The 17615-nt window shown below is 67.0% G+C and overlaps 2 protein-coding genes across 4 annotated transcripts; one reads left to right on the top strand and one right to left on the bottom strand.

The window, feature by feature from the left end:
* Positions 1–189: 189 nt before the first annotated feature.
* On the top strand, positions 190–8780 carry ZNF142 (zinc finger protein 142). Of its 2 annotated transcripts, XM_035312006.1 has the most exons (7): positions 190–345; positions 1541–1643; positions 1962–2774; positions 3009–3186; positions 3813–7026; positions 7773–7878; positions 8201–8780. In XM_035312006.1, the coding sequence occupies exons 1-7, from the start codon at positions 208–210 to the stop codon at positions 8689–8691; spliced, it is 5043 nt and encodes a 1680-aa protein (XP_035167897.1). In that variant the 5' UTR covers positions 190–207; the 3' UTR covers positions 8692–8780. The 2 variants fall into 2 exon arrangements, with proteins under 2 accessions (XP_035167897.1, XP_035167898.1); XM_035312007.1 differs by lacking the exon at positions 190–345 and having other exon boundaries at positions 1472–1643.
* Positions 8781–9142: 362 nt separating this feature from the next.
* On the bottom strand, positions 9143–17064 carry PLCD4 (phospholipase C delta 4). 2 transcript variants are annotated; one of them, XM_035312009.1, is made up of 16 exons: positions 16946–17064; positions 15118–15169; positions 14624–14782; positions 14098–14326; positions 13734–13863; positions 13316–13547; positions 12771–12972; positions 12235–12379; positions 11717–11869; positions 11360–11500; positions 11012–11168; positions 10630–10746; positions 10376–10554; positions 10143–10278; positions 9911–10060; positions 9143–9811 (listed from the first exon to the last, which is right to left on the bottom strand). In XM_035312009.1, exons 2-16 carry the CDS (start codon positions 15140–15142, stop codon positions 9705–9707), a joined length of 2262 nt encoding a protein of 753 aa, XP_035167900.1. In that variant the 5' UTR covers positions 15143–15169; positions 16946–17064; the 3' UTR covers positions 9143–9704. The 2 variants fall into 2 exon arrangements, with proteins under 2 accessions (XP_035167900.1, XP_035167901.1); XM_035312010.1 differs by having other exon boundaries at positions 11012–11165.
* Between the last annotated feature and the right edge of the window lie 551 nt (positions 17065–17615).

Genomic DNA, 17615 nt, shown 5'->3' with positions numbered 1-17615 from the left:
GGGGGGGAACTGGGAGGCACTGGGATGTACTGGGAGGCAATGGGGCATGGGATCGGGGCCAGTGCTGAGCCCCCGCGGTGCTCCCAGGCTTTTGGGGCCGGCTGCGGGCCCCTCACGGAGCGCCCCCCCCCCCAGCCCCCCGTTATTTTTCTGTTCCCTCTTCCAGCCCCAGAGCCCCCCTGCCCAGCACCAGCCGGGTAAGGGACGATGAGCGCGGAAGCAGCCGCCCCCGAGGCCGCGGGCGAGGAGATGGAGGCCCTGTGCTCCCAGCTGCTCCTGCCCGCCCCGGGACGGGCAGCGGGGGCCCCGGGAAGCCCCCCAGCAGCCGGCAGCAGCCCGGACGGGGCTCCCCCGCCGGCGGCGAGCCGGGAGCTGCTGCTGGCGGAGGCGTCGATGCCCGGGGAAGGGGCTCACGCCGAAGGAGGCGACGTGGAAATCTTCATCGAGGCCGTGGCTGGCAACGTGATGCTGAGCAACGCCGCCAGCGCCGCCGGTACTGGGCTGGGGGTGGGTGGCGGGGGGGGGAGATGGGGCTGTGTGCCCCGGGATAGCCAGGGCAGGGGGGGGCCGCGGCTCTCGGAGCTGTAATTCGTGGCGTTAGGGTTTTCTCTCCTCGCCCGGAGCTGGAACCTAACAGCCTGTCCCAGCTCTGGGCCTGGTGGGGGGGCCCTTCCTCACGCTCCCCCCTCGCCCCGCACAGAGGTGCTGGTCAAAGTGGTGGAGCTGTATTTCTGCGAGAGGTGTGGCCAGAGCTTCCCGGAGGCCTCCCTACTGTCCCAGCACCGCTGCCTGCTGCTGCCGCCGCCGGAGCACCTGCGGCTCCCCGGGGCGCCGCCAGCACCCGCCAGCGAGGGCCAGCCCCGGCCGCGGGGCTCAGAGCCGGGAGCGAGCGCGCCGGAGGGCTCCGCTGCTGACCGTCTGCCGTGCCCCGTCTGCCAGGAGGTGTTTGGGCAGCCCAGCGAGCTCAAGGAGCACTTCAAGACCCACCGCGGCCCGCGGGGAGCCCTGCCCTGCCCGCAGAAGGGCTGCTGCTTCGCCACCGAGGACCGCAAGCAGCTGCGCGGCCACCTGCGCCGCCTGCACGGGGCTTCCCCGGTGTCCTGCGCCTACCGAGCCTGCCCCCTGCTCTTCCCCAGCCGCCCAGCCATGGAGCAGCACCGCCGCAGCCACTTCCCCTTCCACTGCGCCCGCTGCGACTTCGTCACGGCCAACGCCAAGCTCTTCTGGCAGCACAGGAAGGGGCACGGCGCGGAGGTGCCCGCGGCAGGCAGCGCCCCCCGCCAACACCGCCGCGTGCTGCCTGCAGGTACGGCTCGCTCTGGGGGCACCCCGGCTGGCGGCTGCTCCCACTGCAACGTGGCAACCTCGGTCTTTCTCCCCTGAAACAGGAGGGCAGGGGGAAGCAGAGAATTGCCGCCCTGGCCGGGAAGCCGCAGCGGAAGAAACCCGGCCAACAAAGCCCTCGGGCGCTGAGGAGGGCTCCCTGGAGGAGCTGAAGGCGTCGGCCGGAGAAGAAGACTCGGACAGCGGTGGGGATGAGTCTCCGGAGGAAAATGGAGAGAGCCCCTGTGAGGGCGAGGGCAAGGAGGATGGGAAAGAGGCTCCTGAGAAGGCCAAGGTGCCCCGGGCTCAGTATTTCAAAGGTACGACCGCGGGGCCGTGCTGGGAGCTGCTCAGGCCTTCTGTTTATGAACGAGCAAGATTATTTTTCCAGGCTTAGGCAGAGGCAGGGGCTGCCTGGCTCCGGGGGTGGGGGGGGCACGCAGGCAGCTCTGATTTAGGCTGTGCCGGTGTTGACCCAGAAACAGCCCACCCGAACCGTGCCGGTGGCTCGGGATGGGGACAGCCCCTGCAGGTACCTGCCGCTACGTGATCCAGCCCAGCGGGGTCAGGGAGGGAACGTCTGCCTGTGCTCCTGCTCTCCATCTTCTCCTTGCTGACGCCTCCTCCTCTGCTCGCAGGGGACGTGGCGGAGGGCTCCGAGTACCTCTACAAAACCCACATGTGCCCCGAGTGCAAGCGGTGCTTCAAGAAGCGGACGCACCTGGTGGAGCACCTCCACCTGCACTTCCCCGACCCCAGCCTGCAGTGCCCCAACTGCCACAAGTTCTTCACCAGCAAGAGCAAGCTGAAGATCCACATGATGCGCGAGACGGGCGAGAAGGCCCACCGCTGCCCGCTCTGCCACTACAGCTCGGTGGAGAAGAACGCCCTCAACCGCCACATGGCCAGCATGCACGAGGACATCTCCAACTTCTACTCCGACGTCTACTCCTGCCCGGTCTGCGAGGAGAAGTTTCGCCTCAGCCAGGCCCTCAAGGAGCACCTGAAGACCCACAAGGCCGAGCCCAAGAGGCTGAGCTGCTTCCAGGGGGGCTGCGACTACTGCGCGGAGGACCGTAAGGAGTTTGTCCGCCACCTCAAGGACGCTCACGGCATCAAGGCGGTGGAGTGCAAGTACCACGCCTGCTCGCTGCTCTTCGGCACGGCCGAGGCCATGGAGGCTCACCGGAAAACCCACTACGCCTTCCACTGCCAGCAGTGCGACTTCATCTGCTCCAACAAGCACGTCTTCCGCAAGCACAAGAAGCAGGGGCACCCGGGCAGCGAGCAGCTCCAGTGCGGCTTCTGTCCCTACGCCACCTTCAACCCCGTGGAGTTCCACGACCACGTGGGCAAGATGCACGCCAACGAGAAGATCCACAAGTGCACCGAGTGCGCCTTCGCCACCGCGCACAAGCGGGTGCTCATCCGGCACATGCTGCTGCACACGGGTGGGTATCTGCGGCGGGGTGCCCGAAGCTGAGCCAGGACCTGGAGGTCGGGGAGGGCTGGGCCGGGATTTGTGGGTCCCAGCAGTGGCTCTGCCACCCGCCGGCCCTCTGTTGTCGGGCTGACGCCGTGACCCGTCCCCGTCCCTGCCGTTACCCTAACCTCCTGAGCTGATTCCCCCCGCAGCGCTGCCTTGTGCTGCCACGGCACCGAGATCGCTTCTGTGTCCCCTGCAGGAGAGAAGCCTCACAAGTGCGAGCTGTGCGACTTCACGTGCCGCGACGTGAGCTACCTGTCCAAGCACATGCTGACCCACTCCAACGACAAGAACTTCATGTGCACCGAGTGCGGATACGTCACCAAGTGGAAGCACTACCTCAACGTCCACATGCGCAAGCACACCGGTGATCTGCGGTACTACCCCCGGGCCGCCCGCCCTGGCAGCGTTGTTAGGGCTCCCCAAACCCTGCTCCAGGAGCTGCGTTGGGTGCCAGCCGCCCCCGTGCCAGGGAGTGGCCGCTGCCTGCTCCGTCTGGCACGTGGTAAATGCGGTCTGAGCTCGCGGCTGCTGCCAGCACGGTGCTGTGGGGGCAAAGCTTTCTCTGGCGTCTCGGCACCACCACCGCCTTGCTGCGGTTCTGAGCTCGGGTTCACGCGCTCTGCTGATGGCCATGGGCCAAGGCCAGCCTGGGTTTGTGCAGGGCTCTGCCGAAACGTGTTTTTACTCCTGTCCTTTGGGTCTGGTTTGCCTCCGCGCTGCTGGAGGCGCTGCTGGTGTGAGGTGCGTGTGTGGGGCTGACCCGGCCGCTTGCTGGGATGCCCAGGGACTCTGACCTCCTGTCCCCAGGCTGGGGACGTGGAGCACCAGCAGTGCCACGGGGAGGAACTGCCTGTGGTTAGAGCTGCCTGGATCGCAAAGGTCAGATCCAGCAAACCCTTCCCCAGGATTCTGGGACAGGGAAGCAGAGCTCCGCGTGTCCGACAGGGCTCAGCCCTCCCCCGTTCCCCACGGCGCCTGACCGATTCTGCTCTCCCCACAGGTACCAGTGCAACCAGTGCTCCTACCGGTGCCACCGTGCTGACCAGCTGAGCAGCCACAAGCTGCGGCACCAGGGCAAGAGCCTGATCTGCGAGGTGTGCGGCTTCGCCTGCAAGCGCAAGTACGAGCTCCAGAAGCACGTGCAGGCGAAGCACTCGCAGAACTACCAGGTGCCCACCTTCCAGTGCCGGTACTGCGCCTACCAGACCAAGTACAAGCAGGCACTGCTGAACCACGAGAACTGCAAGCACACCAAGCAGAAGGAGTTCCGCTGCGCCCTCTGCTCTTACTGCACCTTCAGCAACACCAGCCTCTTCTTCCACAAACGCAAGATCCACGGCTACGTGCCTGGTGATAAGGACTGGCTGGAGAACTACGCCAGCAAGGAGCTGGAGGTCTCCTCCTCCGAGGCGCTGCTTGGCTATGAGCTCGGTGCGGCCCTGCGTGTGGACGCCAGCTCCCCCCTCTCGGGCAAGGAGCAGTGGGCAAAGGCAGCCCAGCGGGAGTCCCAGGGGGAAGAGGGCTACCAGCAAGTGTTCGTGGTGCCCCTTCTTGGGCAGGACGCGGCCCTGCCAGAGGACAGCAGCAAGGTGCAGAGAGCTACGGGCGAGGGGGAGCGGAGCTGCCCGGTCGCTGGTGACGCCCTGGGAGATGACTGCGTGCAGAGCGATGCTGCCACGGGCTCAGCTGAGCTTGCCGCTGCTGGGGAAGAGGCAGAGAGCTGCACGTTGCACTTAGAGACGCTGAACGTCCCGCCTGACCCCGTCCTGCAGCACTTGACTGGAGGTGCCTGCGCGGCGCAGCCGGAGAGTGTGGAGATGCTGACCTGCAGGGAGCCTCCTGCAGCCTACGAGGTGCTGGGTTCCCGGGATCACCTCGGCTTGGGGGACAACGACAATGCACTTGAAGACATCTCGGACTATAAGGAAGAGGAGGCAGATGTCCATGAGGATGAGGAGGTGAGGCTGGAGGGCAGCGTAGCAGCAGGTGCCAGCCAGGAAGAAGACACCGTCAGGGAGGCCGTGGGCCACCTCGAGGGGCCTTGTTCAGCCCCCTGCAAGCTGGTCCCAGACACGGAGATGAGAGAGACCGGTCCAGCTGAGTTGCCAGAGGCCTGGCTCAGCGTGCTGAAGACGGCTGAGCCCAGCCACCCACCCGGCCCGGGCGATGTGGCCGCCTCCAGCGACGACACCAGGAGCGGCTCGGAGTCGGTGCTGAAGGCGCTGCGGAAGCAGGACAAGGAGCAGGCGGAGACGCTGGTGCTGGAGGGCAGGGTGCAGATGCTGGTGGTGCAGTCAGAGAGCCAGATCTTTAAGTGCGAGAAATGCTCCTACATAACCCGTAAGGAGAAGTCCCTGTCCCTGCACTCCAAAGCCAGCTGCCAGAGCCGCCGGGCCCCGCTCGTGTGCTGTGAGTGCGGCGCCACGTTTAAGCAGCAAAGGGGGCTCAACACCCACCTCCTCAAAAAGTGCCCGGTCCTCCTGAAGAAGAACAAGATCCTCAAGCCACCTGGCTTGCACCAGCCTTCTGGCCAGCTAGGAGACAACGGCACAGAAACAGCAGAGAGCGACAGGGGAGGCACGGAGGAGTCTGGACATCCTGATCCCGCCTGGGGAGCTGGAGTGATGGCTGATAAAATGCAGGCATCGGACAGTCCCTCGGCTGGGGAACAGGCACTGGGCTGTCCTTCTCCGGAGAAGTCCCTCCTGGGTGACAGCACGGAGGTGACAGAAGAGCTTTCGCAGCGCGGGGATGGGGCTGAGCCAAGTGGAGCCGCTTGTCCCTCCCAGGCTGGGAAGCCCTCCGAGAAATACCGGCTGGAGGGAGGGAAGCTGCACTGCAACGCCTGCTCCTTCGTGTGCTCCCGCGTCTCCACCATCACCTCCCACGTGGAGGAAGGGTGCCGGAGCCTGGAGCAGTTCTGGTGCTCACAGTGCCCCGAGGCCTTTCGCTCCCAGCGGGCCCTGAAGAGCCACCATGCAGAGAAGCACCTCGCGCCCCCCGAGGAGGACAGACCCCAAAGCACCCAAATCCCCGGGGGAGACTCGGCCGGCGCTGAGACGGGGCAGCCCGGCGAGCCCCCACCGGGCGCAGCCGCCCCGAAAGCCACGCTGCCCAAGCGGAGGCGTCTCTCCTGCCCCACCTGCCCCTTCACCTGCCACCAGGAGCGGGCCATGAAGACGCACAAGAAGCGGGGCTGCGTGGCGCTGGGCGAGTTCCGCTGCGCCTCCTGCCCCTTCACCTCCAAGGCGGCCAAAGCCTTGAGGCTGCACCGCAAGCTGCACCGCAAGCACTACAGCAAGCGGCCGCAGCTGCAGTGCCGCCAGTGCGAGTTCACCTGCAAGCAGGCCCGCTGCCTGCGGCAGCACGTGCGCATCAAGCACGAGGGGGTGAAGCCCCACAAGTGCCGCTACTGCGAGTTCAGCACCACGCGGCGCTACCGCCTGGAGGCCCACCAGTCCCTGCACACCGGCGTGGGGCGCATCGCCTGCGGCAGCTGCAGCCAGACCTTCGGCACCAACTCCAAGCTGCGCATCCACCGCCTGCGGGTGCACGAGAAGACGCCCACCCACTTCTGCCCGCTCTGCGACTACGGCAGCTACCTGCAGAACGACATCACCCGCCACGTCAACAGCTGCCACCGCGGCGAGCTCAACTTCGGCTGCTCCCGCTGCGAGGCCCGCTTCAGCTCCGAGACGGCCCTCAAGCAGCACGTCCTGCGGCGGCACGAGGAGAAGGTGGCCTACGGCTGCCCGCGTTGCGGCTTCGTGTGCCACAGCGAGGCCACGCTCAAGTGCCACGTGCAGAAGCAGCACCCGCACCTGGAGTGCGGCACCTGCAAGGAGACCTTCCCCAGCCGGGACGCGCTGGAGGAGCACAAGAGGCAGCACTTCGGGCACCGCTGCGAGCTCTGCAGCTTCGCCGCCAAGGAGCGGCAGCAGCTGGTGCGGCACTACGTGGAGAGCCACGAGCCCGCCGCCCCCCAGGACAAGCCCCTGCGGTGCCCCTTCTGCGACTTCGCCTGCCGTCACCAGCTCGTCTTCGACCAGCACGTGAAGGGCCATGGGGGCACCCGCGTCTACAAGTGCTCGGACTGCGAGTACAGCACCAAGAACAGGCAGAAGATCACCTGGCACATCCGCATCCACACCGGAGAAAAGCCCTACAAGTGCCACCTCTGCAAGTACGCCTGTGCCGACCCCTCGCGCCTCAAGGTGAGCGCCCTGCTCGGGGTGGGGGGGTACAGACTTGCAGGTCTGGGGAAGGATTGGGTTCTGACCCCAACCCCGCTTCCTGCTGCTGCAAATGAAGGGGCAGGGCGGTTAGCAAAGCAAGACTTGGGGAGAAACGCAGCACCTGGCTGAGCTGGTGTCTCTCCCTGCTGCCGTCTCTGAGTGCACGTGGCCGTGCCCCCATTGCGGGGCAGCCTTCATCTCTGGAGGAGGTACCCGCTCGGGGCAGCGTGGCACTAGGGGACAGTGTCTGCATGCTCTTCTGCTCTGCCTCGCGGGTGGTTATCGTCCTCCCACACAGTAAAGGGCCTTTCCTAGAGCAAAAGAGCCGGGCGTGGGGTAATGCAAGGAAAACGGCCTGTCTTTGCCAAAAGAAGTATCGACTTTCTTAATGGCCAGGCTGTGCTGGAGCCCTCGAGGGCCTCCTGGGCAAGGCTGCTGTGGTGTACTCTGCTCTGTCCGGGCTCTGTTTTAACCTGGATTTAGTCCTCAATGTCAAGCGTAGGAAGAAAAGCCTGTGGCCTCCATGGGCTGGGACAGAGCAAGCTCGGCAGTGCCAGGATCTCATCCTGACCCTGCTGTGCAGCCCCAGCCCCCCAGATAGCCCTCCTGGCCGCTCAGAGATGTCAGAGCTCCCCACGAGCCCCTTGCTGGCATCCCAGAGCCCTGCATGCCCCCAGGGCAGGCGGCAGGGCTCACCCTGACCGTGCCCGTGTCCCTCTGCCCAGTACCACATGCGGATCCACAAGGAGGAGCGGAAATACCTCTGCCCGGACTGCGGCTACAAGTGCAAGTGGGTGAATCAGCTCAAGTACCACATGACGAAGCACACGGGTGAGTGTGCCACTGTGGCAAGGGGGGGCCGTGGGGATGCACAGCCCCCAGCCCCGGTGGCCGGACACCCTGCAGACGTGGCTCAGCATGTCACTGAGTGCTGATGGGTTGGGGGCAGTGCCCTGGAGCTGCGTTACAGAGCTGGGAGGAAAGGCGGGGTGGTACAGAAATGGGGGGGCTCAGGCTGCCTGCGGGGCTGCAGGCGGGCTGTACCTTCCCAGGGCCAAGGAGGGGGTTTGGGGAGGGTCCCTGGGGACTCAGAGACCCTCAGAGGTGCTGCGGGGTGGAGACGCTGGCCCCAGCTCTGTCCCCGTCGCCGCAGGGCTGAAGCCGTACCGCTGTGACGAGTGCGAGTACCGCACCAACCGGGCGGACGCGCTGCGGGTGCACAAGGAGACGCGGCACCGCGAGGCGCGCTCCTTCATCTGCGAGCAGTGCGGCAAGGCCTTCAAGACCCGCTTCCTCCTCAAGACCCACCTGAAGAAGCACAGCGAGGAGAAGCCCTACGTCTGCAACGCCTGCGGGCGGGCCTTCCGCTGGGCGGCCGGCCTGCGCCACCACTACCTCACCCACACCAACGAGCACCCCTTCTTCTGCCGCTACTGCCCCTACAAGGCCAAGCAGAAGTTCCAGGTCATCAAACACATCCAGCGGCACCACCCCGAGCGCGGGGCCGCCGAGGGGGTGGGCAAGGACCCCAGCACGCCCACCGTGCACCTCCACGCCGTGCAGAGGGAGAGCCCGGCCGCGGGGCGCCCTGTGCCGGAGCTGGAAGGAGGGTGCCCCCCGGGGAAGGAGGGCGCCTTGCCATGAGGGGGAGATGGATGTGTGTGTATAGGCATATATGTATATGGGATGTAAGATAGGCGGCTGTATAAAAGGGATCGCTCAGCTCCTTTTAATCCTCTTGCTCTGGGCTGGTTTGGGTCCTCCTGGCTGCGCTGGGGAGCGGGGGGCTGTGAGCTCTGGGCCAGCTCCAGCTGGAAGCCCCGCAGTCAGGCTAGGAGCAGGCCCTGGTGCTGGTGCTGAGCGTGCTGTGGTTATGCAGGGCCAAAGCCCATCCTGCGCCCTGAGGCAGCAGCCACATCTCATCAGGCCGCTGACGGGGGCCCAGCAGCCCTGGTGCTTGCACAGCAGGAGCAGGGTGTCCACCAAACCCTAAGCAGGAGCCAGGGCTGTGCTCAGCCTTCTGCTGCTCCTCTGAGGGCTGCCCTGCTGCACCAACCCCAGTCCCCGTCCCCAACACCCCCGCACCCAGCCCTGTGTCTGCCTGCCACCGAACAATTTATTAGGTTGCTTACAGCGAGAGGACACGGCCAGGGTTAATAACGTGGTGCTGCCCAGGAGCATCCCTGGGGCTGTGGGGGCCAGGGGCTCTGAGGGCGCTGCGGGGCAGGGGGCGGTGAGCAGCGGCTCCTCTCCCAGCTCTGCCCAGCCCCGGGGTTTGCTCGGCTCCAGCCTCGCTTCCCCTGGGTGGGGGGACCAGCCCCCGGCAGAGCCTGGGCGCCGTGCACCAGCTCTCCTCCTCCCCGTGGCCGAGCCCTGCTGGGGCCAGCTGTACGCAGGGGGAGCCCCACACCAGCACAGACCCCACACAAGTGCCTGGGACGGGAGGGTGGGAGGCATCCCAAACCGATGGAGACATCAGTGCCTTTCCCCAGCCCCCAGAGGCCACTGCAAACACGGGCACAGCAGCGACGATGACACAGGGACGACACAAACGGATCGACATGGGGGGGGTGTGCTCAGCCCCGTGGCCCCAGCCACGTGGGGCCAGAACCGGGCCGGCCCTGCGGCTTCCATCCGGGTCCCACTGGCACCACGGGTCAGTCCTGCTCGGGGCCGGGCGGCTCGGTGATGCGGATGTGGACGAAGAGCGAGGAGGGTGGGATGCTGGTGCCATCCTTGGAGAGGAGGTGGATGTGGCGGTAGCCTGCAGGGGGGACAGCGAGGCGGTGGCTGACCACCCGGCTCCCTAGCGCCCAGCCAAGCCCCCCCGGCACCCTAACACCAGCGGGCAGCGATCGCTCACCGGGTTTGATGTTGGCAAAGGCGAGGGTGAACTGCCCCACGAAGTCGTTCCTGGACGTCTTGTCGTAATCCTCCACCACGAAGCGGACGAGGGCCAGCTCGGGCACGTGGAGCTGGAACTGGAGGGTCTCGTCCCAGCGGGGGTTAAACCCTGGGGAGGGAGAGGGGGTGCTGGGGGGTGACGGGGGGCAGGGACAGGGCAGCGCCGGGTCCCCGTGCAGCGGGGGGCTCACCGTTGTTCTCGATGTACTTGGTCTCCTGGTGCGCCTGGTCCGCGGGCACCCCGTGGATCTCCACGCGCACCAGTGGGTCGATGATGGCTCCGTCCTTGCTGTTGGCCACTTTGGGCAGCTGCTGCCCGCTGATCACCTGCACGGAAGGACAGGGACCCCCAGGATGGGGTTTGCACCCAGCTGGGAGCAACAGGGCCCTGCACAGCACCCCGGGGTCCCTCCTCAGCCCGTACCTGGATGGTCAGGGTGACGGGGCCGGGGCCCTCCCGGGTGCTGGGCTCACCGGGGTTGAAGAGGGTCCCCTCGTCCCTCATGAAGGGCGGTTTGAGCACGTAGCCACAGCGGCCGTTCTGGCTGAAGAGCCCGTCACACAGGTCCATCTCCGTGCCGGCCGTCTGGAAGTTCAGGGCCACTGGGGGAAGGTGGCAGGGAAATGGGTCAGGGTGGCACGGGGCAGCTGCGCAGCCCCCACACCCCCAGGCCGTACCGATCTGGCACCCCGCGTTCCACATCTCCTGCGGGCTGTAGTTGGAGGAGTCGGTCCGCATCCCGCTGGGGTAGATGCGGGTCAGCTGCCAGGCGTTGTGCCGGACAAAGTCGTTCCCTAGGGATGGGGAGGGAGGGCCACTCGTGAGGCCATCGCTTGGCCTGCACAGCCACCCAGACCGCGTGCTGAGCCCCCCACCCATTCTCGCTCTCCCTCCAAGGGACCCTCGCTGCCTAACCCCCACTCACCCACCAGGGCCGAGCACCTCAGTCACAGCCCTGCCGGGCCATCTTTCTCCCAGACAGGGAGGAAGCCCGGTGCCTGGAGGCTCTCACCCTACACGCAGAAGCCACCCCCCCTCCACCCTGGACCCCCACCTCACCCGCATCCCGGATGAGCTTCCTGGCCTTGGCCTCGGCGAGGGAGGAGATCTCGGAGGGCCGGGAATGGCTGCGTGCCTCCTGGAAGCCCCGGAAGGACACGCTCTTGCAGTAGACGACGCAGTCGGACAACGCCTGGGCCAGGCTCTCCTTGTCCTTCTGCCAAGCAGAGCCCCGTCAGGTCCCCATCAGGAACGGAGCAGGCAGGGGGCCCCCATCACGGTGCCTCCACGGGATGCCGAAAGGGGGCTGACATGGCCCAGAAACCTCTGTCCCCCTTCCTGGTGGTGTCCCACAGCTGTGTCCGGGGGCTCAGCACCACCAGCCGGTCCCCAGCCCGGGCCACCCACCTTCATCCTCCTCTTCTCCTCCTCTGCCTCCGCGCCGTTGTCATCATCGGACACGTCGGGTGCCTCGTCCCCCGGCCCGTCCAGCACGTCCTCCAGCCGCCCGATCTTCTTCCCCTTCAGCAGGATCTTGTGCTTCAGCTCCTGCAGGGGCAGGGGGGTGGGGACCCTGGGCTGCTGGGCTCCGCGGGGCTCCACACCGTCCCCTGGGACCCCGCGGTGTCAGGGACCGGCGCCCTTCAGCACCCAGGAGGGGATGGGGCAGGGAGGAGGAGGACTGGCGGGGGGACAGCAGAGCCACCTCCCCGTCCCGCTCCCAGGCAGGGCAGCAGTTCCCAGGCAGGTTTCCTCTGCCCCTACCTCCGGGGACGGGAGCCGCGTGGGGACGCGCCCGTCGATGGTGGCGGTGAGGAGCTGCTCCCCCAGGATGTCCCGGAGCTGCTGGGCCAGCACCTCCTGCTGCTCCATGCTGCAGTGGTTCTCCAGGGACAGGATCACCGGGTAGTCGGAGGCCTGGGGAGCAAGGTGCCAGCGCTCCTGTCCCAGCAGCGGTGGGCGGGGGGGGGGGGGACACAGGGAGAAAGCAGCCGCCTCCGGGGGGGGCTCTGAAGGGCAGCACGGCTCGGATGCACGGCCGGGGACCAGCCTCGGTGAGGCTGGGGAGAACCACAAGCTCTCAAAAGGGCTTTGCCCAGGAAGGAGCCCTCGGATCCCCCTGAGCCCTTCACCTCCCCGTATCATGCCCCAATGTCCCCCGGAGTGGACACGGCCACCGTCCCCACCGTGCCCCAGCACTGCTGCCCCCCCGGAGCCCCATCGCCGCCCCTCAGCACGCAGCCCAGCCCCGCCGAGGCCACGCGGGACTGCCAGCGCCCTACCTGGAAGGCGTACTTCCCCAGGGTGCTCACCACCTCCCTGAAGGGGATCTTGGAGGTGAAGGTGTGCCCGTGGTACACCATGGGCTCCCCGTTCGGCCCGTCCCAGCAGTCCACCTCCAGGCAGCGGCAGCCCCGTTTCAGAGCCCTGCGGGTGGGCGGTCAGCCCGCTACCCCCTGCCCGGGCAGGGCACCAACCCCCTGCCCTCCCTCTGGTGGCGGTGTCCCCCCCGCAGGGCCAGGGGACAGCTGTCAGGGTGGGGACACGCATCTAGGGATGGGTGGGTGGAGAGCAGGGAGAGTTGGGCCGAGCATCGAGCATCTCCAAAAGGGAACCGCTTCCTGGGCATGGCCACAGGGGTGCTGCATCACCAAGGGAGGCTGGCAAACAGCCCCCAGGGCAATACCGCTGCTGCCCCAGGCCCAGGGTGAGCTCTCAGCCCAAGGAGCTTCTCCTCTTGCTGGATGTGCCCCCATGGAGCTGCCCGGGGCACGGCGCTGGGGGCCCCGGGGGTGGGTGGGAGGGAGCAGCCCATTACCTGATGTAGCCCTCGATGCTGCTCTGGCCCCGGATCTGGTCCTCTATCAGGTAGGTGTTGTGAGAGGAGGAGATGAAGTAGTGGCAGAGCGGCTGGGTCATGTCCTGCCACAGCCCCTGGTGCCGGGGGTTGAAGACGGAGCCCTCCGGGGAGCAGAGGTACATGAGGAACCCGTCGGCACTCAGCGCGTGGCGAGCCCTGGCTGCAGGCGGATGGGAGGAGAGGAGACTGGAGACCCGGGGAACGGGGCTGGGGCAAATGGGGCTGCTGGTGGCCCCTGGCACCCTGCACCGGGCTGGGGCACGAGGAGCGATGGGGGTGCCCGAGGCAGCAGCCTTGGGGAGGCAGGCAGTGGGAGGCCCCAGGGCCGGACCTCGCACCCCACGGCTGGCCAACCTCCCCCGGGAGGGAAAATGGACCCAAAAAGGGGGAACTGCACCCAGATCAGCGGTGAGCCCTTTGCCCGCACCCACCCACAGCAGGAGGGGCGGGGGGGGTCTCAGTGCTCCCCTTCCCCAGCACAGGGCGCAGCTCCAGGCTCTCACCCGTCTCCGATGGCTCGTACTTGTCGATGAGCTCCATGGCGAGCTCCTCCGTGCCCTCGTCCTCCAGCTGCTCCTGCCGCAGGAAATCCACCAGCTCCAGCAGCGTCAGCTTCTTCCCGTCCTCAGAGAAGGCCTGGAAGAGGCTCAGCACCTCCTCGCGCTCCGTGAGGGCTTTGTAGAAGAGCACGAACTCTTCCCCTTCCAGCGTCCCCGACTCCGACTTGTCGGCAGCCTGCGGGGGGGCTCGCTCAGCACCCTGCCCGCGGCACAGAGCCAGCAGGGGGCACGGGGAACCCCACGGGCGGAGGGAGGGTGGGGTTAGGGATGGGTCAAGGAAGGAAGGAAGGAAGGAAGACCTTCCACAGGGAGGTTGTGCAGCCTGCTCCAGCCCGTGCAGCCCCGCAGGTGTGGTGTGTACCTGGAAGAGCCGCAGGGCATGGTCCTCGTTCATGTCCACGTTCATCATCTTGAGGAGACGCTGCGCCTCCTTGAAGTTCATGCGCCCGTCCTTGTTCTTGTCAGCCTTCTGGAACCAGTCACGGATCCACGTGCGAGAAACCAGGGCAGATGTTAAGGGAAAGGGCTGTGGCTAAGGGAGACGGAGCCGGGCAGCACCAAACCTTTTCCTTTCGCTGGGGGCTCTCCCCAGCCTGATGCTGATGGTGAGACCCCTAAAAACCAAGCACGTGCTGGAGCAAAGCTGGGGATGGAGGGCCTGGGGCAGGCGGGAGACCGGGGAAGGGCTGGGTGAGAAGGCAGAGCAGTGCCCGCGGGAAGGATATTGGTCTATCCTCTCCCTCTGGTCCATGCTGGTGGCCACCTCGATGAGCTGGCGCAGGCCCTGCACCCAGCACTGCGCCTCCTCGGCCGAGCCAGCAATGAGGTCCAGGTTGCCCCGGCGGCCGTAGAAGACGATGGTGAAGCAGCGCTCGGGGGGGAACTCCTCGGCCAGGCTCTGCAGCACCTCCGACTGGTGCCCTTCCCGCACCGTCTCCACGTCGCTGATGGAGACTGGGGCAGAGGGAGAGGAGCTCTGTCTGCGGGGACAAGGACGGCAGGGCAGGGGGCACTGCCCGCAGACCTCTGCCCCTCCAACCATCCCTCCTCCTGCTCACCCACCCGTCTCCTCACTCACACGCTGAGCTGCTCATCCAGAGCGGTGTGGGCGTGGAGCCCCTAGGCATGCACGCAGCCTCAGGTTCTCAACACTCTGCAAATTCAGCTTAAGGACTCTCCACACGTTCACGGCCGTGTTCACTCTGAACCCTACTGATGACCCCCCCCGGGCACACCCCAGCTGGTACTCACAAGCAGACTCGGTTTTGCCCGTCCTCTTGGACTGGTACCAGATGGTCATGCAGTCGTCCTGCAGCTTGAAGTAGCGCTGCTTCTTCCAGCTCTTGGACTTGACTTTGCGCATCAACGCGCCTTGCTGCATCTGCTCCAGCGTGTCTGTGAGCTGGATGCCTGGGGGCGGAGGGGGCTGCGTCTCGGGGCAGCGCTCCCTGCAGCCCCTGGGACCCCGCGCAATCCCTCACTTTGGAACGGAGGAGGGAGGACCCCAAACAAACTCCCTTTGCCACAAGAGGGACAAAGACGGATTCCCCATCGACCCTCGGCAGCCTCCACCCCCCGTTTTGGAGCTGCCAGCCCCTGCCCCGATGACCGGGGTGGGGAGGCTCCCACATGCCACCAGATGAGCCCAAATCCCCAGAGGGTGCCAGGGGCCAGATTTGCCCCGGCGTGAATCAGGATCACCCAGCACCCTGCCCCAAGCATCCCCTCCGATGGAGAGCACTCACGGGCGTTGCACGGCAGCGATGCCATGGCTCTGCCTCCTCCGTGCCGGCGCCGCTGGGGAGGGAAGAGAAGGGGCGGCTTGGGGAGAGGGGCTGGGCGCTGCCGGGGGTCCGTCCCCAACGCCCGTGTGCGGTGTAGGCGAGCGCACCTGCGCCTGCCTCCTCCCAGGTCACCGCTTTCGTTAAGTGTCAAGTTCGTCTCGGTGTGCTCATGAAATATTGATTGCATTACCGGGAAGCCAGCGCTTGAAAGGTGCTGGGGGAAAATGGAAAAACTTGCACGAGCGGCCCCCGGAGCCAGCAGGGGAGCAGAGCCCTGCTGCTAGGAGGGACTGACCCCGCGAGCCAGCAAAACTGCCAGGGAGAGCCCCCACCGCCCGGCAGCAACCCCATGGCAGCAAATCTGGAGGTAACGGCGACCAACCTCAGTGCCAGCGCCACGCACCCGCAGGCAGGGGCTCCCGGATCCTTCTCCCAGCACCCCGGGGCTGGGAGCGCAGCGGCAGAACAGCAGCGCTGCTGGGAGCGAGCGGGGACAAGTGGGACTATAAATGCAACGGGACTTACAATAAGTCCTTGATTAGGTTGTCAAGACTTTAATTAGACTGATGATAAATCGCTTGGATGTGCCAGTCGCCCGGAAGCTCGAGCAGCCCTCAAGGACTGCATACCGCAGCTGGCAGGCTGTGATTTGGATGTGGGGAGGAGCGCCATCGCGGTTCGGGGTCCCCCTCGGGGTGAGGGACTTGGTGCAGGGGTGCAGGGGTGCCGGCCGTGCCCCAGGCCCCTGACTCAGCACGGCACCGGCGCTGCGGGGCTGGGAATAGCCGGTGCCGTCAGCGTGCAGGCAGCTGCCAAGCCTGGCTGCCAGACCTTTGCAGGCACCCAGGCTGCCCCGCGCTCCCCCGAGCAGCGGCAGCAGAGGCGACGGGGCTGGGAGGGTTTGGGGAAAGCCGGGGCGGAAGGAGAGGTGTCAAGGCTGGAGGAGCAGGGAGACACGCTGGCCTGGGACAGGGACCGGCCAGTCCCTGCCGGCTTGCTGCCACCAGCAGGGCTGTGCTCTGCACCCTGTCACATGTGCGTGCAAGGGGGCTGCTTGGGCAACAGAGCTGAGATTTTGGAGACGAACCGATCTCCTGCATCGCCAGCCCCTTCCCTGTGCAGACACCACCCAAAGGCATCCAGCCCTGCCCAAGCAGGGGAGCAGTGGCTTCCCCGTGCACACACCGCAGCAGAGAAGTCCCCTTCCACTGCGGGGAGCCCCTCGGGCACAGGGGCAGGTGTCCCCAGCACTCGAGCCCCGGTCCCATGCAGCCCCCTGGCCCTGGAGAGCTCTGACCCTTGCTCCTCTGTCGAGGAGAGCGGGACGGGAGCCAGGGGCTGGAGCCAGAGCCCTTCTGCTGGAAACCCAACCCGAGGGCTTCCCGAAGGGCCGCTGCCTCCTGCCGGGGGGGGCACAGCCCCTTCTCCCCTTTCCAGCCTGAACTGTGGGGCTGCAGGAGGCCGTGCTCCAGCCCACCCGCAGCTCCTCACCCAGAGGTGACAGTCCCCAGGAGGGGCTGGGGGCACAGCAGGCGTGCCCCCCCCCAGTGCCACCCAGAAGATTTAAATGCCCCCGTGTGTGCGGTACCCGTGCAGGGAGGGGTGACCCCCGGGCACCCCACCCTGCTGCTGTCCCGGTTCGCACACGCACGCTGCCGGTGTTGGGGGGGCACCTTGAACCAAAGCAGAGGAGCACGCCGGCACTTCTCCCCCCACCCTGCAGCCCCCGCTGGGGAGGCTCCGCTCGGCTCGGCTCGGCTCGGCCCGCCCCGGCCCCCCGGCCCCGTACCAGCTCTCCGGTGCCGCGCCGCGCCTCCGGTGCTCCGCCGACTGCGGCCGCACGGGGCCGGGGCAGCCCGGGCTGCCCGCCCCTTGGCAGCGGCGGGGCGGCGAGCCCGGCCCCCGGCCTCCCCCCCCCGGTTCCCCCCTCCCGGTCCCGCACGTCCCCGGGCCCCGCAAGGTCGGCGCGGATTAAGGTCACCGGTTCCGCCGCTGCCGGGGGGGTGCCGGAGCCCTGGGAGAGGGAGGAGGGGGGGATAAAGTGCGGGACCCCCCCGGCTCGGTCCCAAAGCGGAGGCGCAGCCCCGGGCAGGGCACGGGCAGCCCCGCCGCGCTGCTTTTGGGGCCGGGGTTTTGCAGCAGCGGAGAGGGGAAGCGGGGCTCCCGGCAATTCCCGGCTGCACGGGGAGAGGGGAATTGCGTGGCACGGCGAGGCAACGCCGCAACTTGGCCGTGCAGCGGGCCCGGGGCAGCCCGAAACCGCAGGGCTGACCGCCCACGGAGCCCAGGGCTCCCCAGGTCCTGAGCCAGCCCCGCGCATCCCTCCCCAGCCAGCGCCTGACAGCCAAGGAGAGCAACAGAGGTTCTGGCAGGCTCCTGCTGCAGGCTGGGGTGCCAGCGAGCAGCTGCAAACACCCTGCTAAGCAGCCACTGTCCCACACCCTCGTTTTGGCACCCCT

Source organism: Oxyura jamaicensis (genome assembly GCF_011077185.1).
Source record: "Oxyura jamaicensis isolate SHBP4307 breed ruddy duck chromosome 7 unlocalized genomic scaffold, BPBGC_Ojam_1.0 oxy7_random_OJ72933, whole genome shotgun sequence".
Lineage (NCBI taxonomy): Eukaryota > Metazoa > Chordata > Aves > Anseriformes > Anatidae > Oxyura > Oxyura jamaicensis.
Note: the sequence above shows the minus strand (reverse complement) of the source record. Positions and strands in the feature narration are given on the sequence as shown.